Source organism: Amblyomma mixtum, chromosome 9 (assembly GCF_055824585.1).
Source record: "Amblyomma mixtum isolate Tamu chromosome 9, ASM5582458v1, whole genome shotgun sequence".
In the NCBI taxonomy this organism is placed as follows: domain Eukaryota; kingdom Metazoa; phylum Arthropoda; class Arachnida; order Ixodida; family Ixodidae; genus Amblyomma; species Amblyomma mixtum.
In genome coordinates, this window is record NC_143020.1 from 56,408,096 (window position 1) to 56,415,418 (window position 7,323).

Here is a 7,323-nt window from a genome sequence, read left to right on the forward strand (position 1 = left end):
TAGGCGGGTGCTCAAACTACTAGGAACCCGCGTGGTGCATCGTTATCCGCCTATATCCACAGCAAGAAAAAAAATGGCAATGGTACCGAGCCAGGATCAATGCACCACTTACGGAAGAGGAGCCACTCGATCACGTGCGGCGGCGCGGTAAGACGCCTTCATTCCCATTCCGATTAAGTGAGAAATGTAGCGGCGGGGCGACTCAATCGCGATCGTAACATGCTCCCCAGTACCTCGGGGAACAGCACTCTGCCACCAACCGTTTCATTCGCATTTTGTGACTTTGCCGAAGGTCTGCTCCTGGCATCTGCAGCTCCCCAGTACCTCGGGGAGCTGCCCTCTGCAAGCGAGCATTCCGTTCGGTGGCTCTGGCGATGGTCCACTCATGTGACCCCGGGCAGTTCCCCAGTACCTCGGGGAACTGCCCTCTGCCACCGACCATTCCATTCTGTGACGTTGGCGCAGATCCATTCTTTTTCCTATATCGTCCGAGCACGCTTCACACATTGGGGTGCCTGCGCTATCTCGCAGCAAAGCAGGCCTGCACGTTGTGTGCACTACAACCCAAAGGCGGAACGCGGGACGTGAAGAAACTGAAGAGATTTGAGGCGCCGCGGAAATTTCCGCTGAACACGACTCTTCCGTCGCACCCATGTACTTTCTACCGCAGCACCCGTTCTGACACCTTCAACGCTCTTCCGTGCGAAGATGACGTCAGTTACCACCACAGCGCCCAGTATTCACTAGCCCCGCTCGGGCAGGCCAACCTGGACAGCATTTGCCACCGGCAGCTGAGACATTCAACCCGCTGCCTCCCATATACATGAGTCTCCAATGAGCCTACCATGTTCTGGTAGTAGACAGGGGCGTACAGTGTCTTTATATATGAGTGAGTTGCGACGTTCGGCCGACATGCTTAAGGCGCCGCTGCTTTCGCACCGATTTTTTTTTCACCCGGCTGTAAAGTTCAAGCAAAAGGCTACAGGCTACTCTGTGTTGCGTTTCACTAACCCAGGCAATGCTCTGATGTAATCTTTGAATCAGTGCAATAACTTTCAGCCTTTCTCCGGGAAGTTCAGATGACGAACCAATGTGGTTGTCGATGTTCTGCACATTGTCGGGTTTCAACCTAACTACTCTGGCTTCGTAGCCGTGAGAACTAACCAGTGAGCCACTGCAGCGGATTTAACGTCGAATGTTTCGAGCGCAAGGAGCGTAGCAGAGAGAGAGGGAGAGCTGTGTGGCCTCTCCCATATCCCGCCGACTAATCCAGCGCTCAGCCAGCTGCGACCGCCTTATCTTCCGAAACATCCCAATCTCATCCACCCACCTGACTTTCTACCGCCCCCTGCAACTATTGCCTACTCCTGGAATTCAGTCCGTTAGCTTTGCGATCATCGGTTATCTTGCCTCCAAAGCAATGGAGTGTACGGCGCCTTCAAAATTCAAGCAGTGATTTTAGATGCCCAGGAACACCATGTGGAAACCGTGCAAACATGAAACATTAGTCGAAGTTTTCACGTATCCAACAATGATGTGGCGTACAAATAGAAGGCTGTAATTGCTTTCAATGCAATGGCCGTGCAAAGTCTTCTCCCGCTCTGTAACAGCCCACAAGGGCTACAAAATGTTGCAAATAAATGAACATAAGAGGAATACTCTTTGCTGCTGGCGAAGGAGAGGCCCGTCACAGCCGGAGCATTTTCGGTGTATGCCAACTTCTGAGAGAACCACCCCTGACTCTATAGCTGGGTACACCATAATGAACCGGCAAACGCCCCTCGAATGAGGCCCTGCTCCCGAGCGCGTCCTCCGATTTTGTAGCGAGAGCTACATTGGCCGTAAACTTGCGATTTCCCTGTGGCGGTGCTCCGAGGAGGCACAGAGACCAACCTTGAGCCGTTGCCTAGCAACCGCCGCAGCTGACAGACGCCGCGCGCTCGTTGAGCCATCTGGTATGACGTCACAGCGTGCGCCTCGCCGCGGAGCCGCTGCCGCCGTTTGGTATGACGTCACAGCGCTTGCCTCGTCGTTGTGCTCGCCTCCGCTCGCTTCGCCAGCTGTGCGCATGCCTGATAACATGCCGGAGGATTGAAAAAGAGAGCTCGCGTGCGTTCCAACCACAGTTGAGGTGGATGAACGGCGACTTAGCTTTCCATACGTATATCCTGGCATAGCCGAGCTAAGCCACTGTTAATTTTACATGACGGCGTGATTTATTCATGCTTAGACTTCTCTCCCCTCAAGTTATTTCGTGGTTAGCTTTCTGAAACGTTAGAGAAAAAGGTGGTGAACCAGGGATGAACCGCGGCGTCATGACAAAACGTGGACGCCATTGACTGGAAGGCCGCCTTTGAGGGGCACCTACCAGTCACTTCTTGGGTTGTGTCCGGCTGGGGAACTGCCGTTGAGCGTAACCCTAATTAATTAAGAGTGGACGAAAGATTTGTCATAATGGGGGCCGGAGCCCCGAAAGGCGTGTATTTTCACCCATTGGGAGTACATTCCTCGTTGATTCAGTCTTCTCTTTGACTTAGATGACAGGAACAGGTCGCTGAAGATCACTGTGGAGCTGGACTTGCCACGGCTTTGACAGGTCGCCTTTTCAATCTGTGAGAAGCGGAAAGCAAAAGAAATATTGGCGTATTCGCATTACAGAAATTTAAAAGAAAGAGCTCAGCCAAGTTTTTCTAACAATGCAGAGTATAATGATTGAATCCTAAGGTAAAATGTGCATATTCTCGGCCATATTTGTGTCGTAATGGCTTATATATTATGGAAAATAAAATGGCTGCCCACTGTAGATTTTTCTAATTAACGTACAATACTACGCCTACGCTAATTACACTAAGGAGCGAATGGAGACAAGAATACTACATTCTGCTGTTAAGACCAGTATACCGGGGGTACTTATGTGGAGCAGGGAGTCCTCCTCTATTGGACTAATCGACTATCTGTTAAGACCATGCAGTATAATGAGGCCTAAATGCATCCTAAAATTCCGAAAAGCTAAAGAAATTAAACGCTGTCCGAGGAATCGTTGCAACTGATCATTCACTTTACTTTTCAGAACACAACCACAGTAGAGAATTATATAAATCGCATCTAATCCTAGTGCAATAAATTGCTAATAACCATAAGCACTAATAGAATATCCGCCATATCTTTCCATCTAAAACAGTTCTACCTGTCATCCATTCACGTCATTTTCGGTTTGGTAATCTCCTGTGGTCCACCTTGCAAATGACTAGGCATTAACAGATTGCGCAACCGTTCTTATTCATATCCCATATCCACCATTAGGAACGATGCCAATCAATACCTTGGCTTTTTTCTCCGTCATTTTTAAACTAGCCTCCTCGATTTAGGAACCAAATCAGTCATTCCTTACTAACGCTTGCAAAGCACTAGAAAATCGAGCTGCCCAGTTTCTTTCCTAGAGCGGCTTTATTAGTCTATTTAATCTGAGCTCTCAGCTAACCTGCTAGCACTCGTTCAGATGCGCAAAATTTCCCGACATTCTCTTTTCGACGAATCTGATAATTCACAGCTATCCATTTCCTTCATCCTGCCCTCACACAGGACTTCGCAACGTGTCAGCCACTCAAAGCGTTTGCTCGTTGTCCACCCATACAAATGCGCATCTTTTCTCGTTCTTCAACGAGACTGCAAAAGACTGGAATTGTCTCCCCGCTGATGCCATGCTCCACTTAAGTCAGCATTATATTAAGAGAGTCAATGAGAAAATATTCTACTGATGTAATACCTGATGCATTTTTTACCTACTACCGCTATCACTCATGTGTTACCTCAAAATCATGTTTTTGATTTGTGTATTAAATAAATAAATGCGCAGGAAATATTTGATGCAACGACTTTAGTGACATCATGGAATATACTGACATTATAGACATCTTGTTCAAAGCACGACTGTCACTAAGCATCAGCGCTAGAAAGACTTCGCCCAGAGCGCGCTTTTGTCTCACACATTCACAATTATACTTTGCTATACTAACGAAGAGGACGAAGAGTCGCTCCACTGTCCATCATTCTTCCGATCTTGCACCAGACGCGGTTTACATTTATTCTCCGGCACATACTCTAATCTCCTCCCCCTCTTGGCTTTTCTACTCCTTTCATTACACCTTCCTTTCGTTGGTGTCCACACTGATCATCGAAATGATAATCACAGTTATCTCTACTGCGCATAGCATGCCCTGACCATATCCGATTATTTTCTCCTTAAATTCAAGTAAATATCAAGGACTCGATATTACTCTCACCCTACGCTGCTCTTTATGTTTCGCTTACCGCCTCCCTGTCGATTCCTCAGTGCGCATTTCTAAGCATCGCTTCTAATTGTACTAGCCTTCAAGTTCAGGTTCATGCCAGTGAAAAGGAGATAGTAGGGACGGTCGTAGCCTACCTGCTTCAGTTCAACGGGACGAACTCTTATTTGTGGGCCTTGACGAGCAGCAGCTTGCCCGCAACGGTACCGCCACCGAGGCCGCCGCCGTAGCCTCCTCCGAGGCCACCTCCGTAGCCGCCGTAGCCGCCGTAGCCGCCGAGGCCTCCGGCTCCGAAACCACCTCCTCCGAGACCACCAGCACCGAAGCCTCCAATACCAGCACCTCCACCGACGCCTCCGACGCCGGAGTGAGCGACGATGGCACCTCCACCGCTGACTTGGTTCACGTGGTGCACACTCCTGACCAGGAAGGCGGGTCCGGCCACGACCCTTCTGCCGCCCGCAGCGCCTCCGCTCAGAAGGACGACGCTGCTGCCGACGCCGACATTGCCTGCACCGCCGCCGAGGCCGCCTCCCAGGCCTCCTCCGAATCCACCCAAGCCACCACCGAAGCCTCCTCCTCCGTAGCCACCCAGGCCTCCACCAAAGCCTCCTCCTCCGTAGCCGCCCAGGCCTCCGCCATAGCCACCACCGCCGAGACCACCGGCTCCTCCCCCGACGAATCCGCTAAGGGCGCTGCCCACCAGGGCGCTCAGGAAGATGGTGCAGATCTGTAACAGTAAAACGGAGAGTTGAGCTAGTTGGTACATGTTTCTTGGAAAAAACAGCGCTAAACGAAAGGACAACGAAAAAGAGTACAACAGGACCGGCGCTGTAACAGTGAACGTTGCACGGTGCTCCTAGTTAGATAGAAACGATGCAGCGCCATTCTGTGCTACTCGTAGCTAGGCACTATCTGTTAAGCGCCCCCGCTGAGGACAGGTCGGAAATCTGGCTCGTCGATATCTGAATACTGCCAAAGGCATAGCGCCCCGAGTTGCTGAAAAATAAAAAATGGCGCCTAGATCCTGCAGCACATTGTTGTTCCCGAGACAAAGAGTTCCTAAGCTCCAGTGTTGTGGCGTGTTTGGTACGTTTAATCATCACTACTTCAAAAGTGCCGAGAAAAGCGAAGTCTCGGAAAGTGGAAACGATATCCCCTAACGCCATTGTAGTGACATCGACACCTCGCTTTTCTCCGACTTATGTTTCGAAGCACATTAGTCTGAGCGGGACTTGCGCACCTCTGATTCATAATTTAGGTATTACATGAAGAGCAAGGTAACCGCTGAGACAGAGAATAGAATGCTCGCGTCATTCGCGCATGATCATTCTACCCGCCAAATCTCCGTGCCATAGTCAGGCGTAGATATTTACGGATATTTGCAAGTATGTAGGCTATGTCGTTTGAAACGGCCCTTTTTTAAGTGATAAATCAATAGCTAAGGTCTCAGCGATGAGTTGCATGAGAAAGGAAAGAAGTTTTCAATGCATGTAAGGGGATTGTGGTAAAAAGCGACACCTCGCGTTTCAATCTTGACGGAATTTGAGTAGTTTGGTGAAAAATCAATAAGCTGAGAATGCGGGCACTTCAGCTCTCTGAATGTGTGGAAGTCGTTTTTTTATACTTAGGCTGCAGGCAGAAAGGCTGTGGGTGGTACGAGTAATACGGATGAAGTTTGAACCTATCATATCATACGGCAGGGATAATATTTATAAAATTGCCATGTACACACGATAAGCTGAGCTTTCTTTATGGCTTAGTAGTCGGCCCATTACTATTGCCAAAGTGTTAAAAGTGGTGAAGTCAATGTCACGGATTTAAGAGCAAGATTATTTACATTAAACGCATCTTTATTAAATTCGTATTTATCCTAAAACATAAACGTATTGTACTCCTTTAGCGTTGCCTGCAAATATCGGCTAATTGCTTTTATTAATACTTGTGCTATAGTGCAGAAAGCTGCTAAAAAGTATGCAGTTTTCATTTTTTACAGCATCTACCGGGGTTGATTTCTTTGAAAAGTAAATTTTACAATTTGTAAAGTAAAAAGTGCAATAAACATCACTGTTAGCACCTTGTATGGGCGCCTTCAAATGTAATTATGGAAAGTACAAAATCTACGGCCAGCCATATGCTATCGCATATGATAGAAACTGCACGAGCTGTACTAAATAAGTTTATGCGGCTCATAATTGCTAAAATTCGTTGCCGAACACGTTCGCCATCTTTAGCTATACTCGTGGCTTTCGTAATTTAATTTACACTACGGAGTAACATAAGCCCTGAGTTCGGTTGGAACAGGCCATCAAGCATTCTTAGGGGCACTTGGTTTATTGTCATGGTTCTCAGATAAACAGACGCGCACATTTTCTTCCTCTAATATACCAAAAGCCCGCTCGCGAACACACAAACAGTTTGAGAATTGCATACGTAAGGTTGGCACATGTACTTCTGCAAGGAACTGAACTCAAGGTATGCCACTGGGAGAACACTTGTCGACACATGCCAACACAAGTCCGGCACAAGTCCCACATATGCCTATGGCGACCGCCTGGGCGCTCAGTGCCAGCCAGCGAGCCGCTGTCCGAAGTCCTTACCAGGGCGTTCATAGCGACGGAGGGTGCTGGTTGCTTGCTCTGACCACAAGGGAGCTTTGCAGGAGACTGTGGCTTCTCAGTGGCTTCCGACAGGCTTATATACCCCGATCCACACCCTCCTTGTGGTTCTTCAGCTACGTCACACACGCCGGGTTGAGTGTGAGGGCGCAACACGTGTGAATGCAACATCACTTCCGACGGCTACCTCTCTCTCTCTTCCTGGACAATTCGAAACAGAGGAGGATGCGAAGACGCAGGCAGACACCCTCGCAGAGGACCATCCCGCAAGCTTCCTCACGCTGTGCGAAGCGGCACCCCAGCGGTGGCCCGAGAAGAAACAAAACGCGACGCACCAAGCCCGCGCCTATCTTGATGTATAAAACCGTATTCAGACCATCGAGAAAGTGTAACAGCCATATGCAAAGCCTTCGCCG

The 7,323-nt window shown here is 49.0% G+C and overlaps 1 protein-coding gene across 1 annotated transcript; it reads right to left on the reverse strand.

The window, feature by feature from the left end:
* Positions 1-2,484: 2,484 nt before the first annotated feature.
* Positions 2,485-6,901, reverse strand: LOC149329129 (uncharacterized). The gene is made up of 3 exons (XM_089559183.1): positions 6,890-6,901; positions 4,427-5,019; positions 2,485-2,610 (listed from the first exon to the last, which is right to left on the reverse strand). The coding sequence occupies exons 1-2, from the start codon at positions 6,899-6,901 to the stop codon at positions 4,453-4,455; spliced, it is 579 nt and encodes a 192-aa protein (XP_089415309.1). The 3' UTR covers positions 2,485-2,610; positions 4,427-4,452.
* Positions 6,902-7,323: the final 422 nt, after the last annotated feature.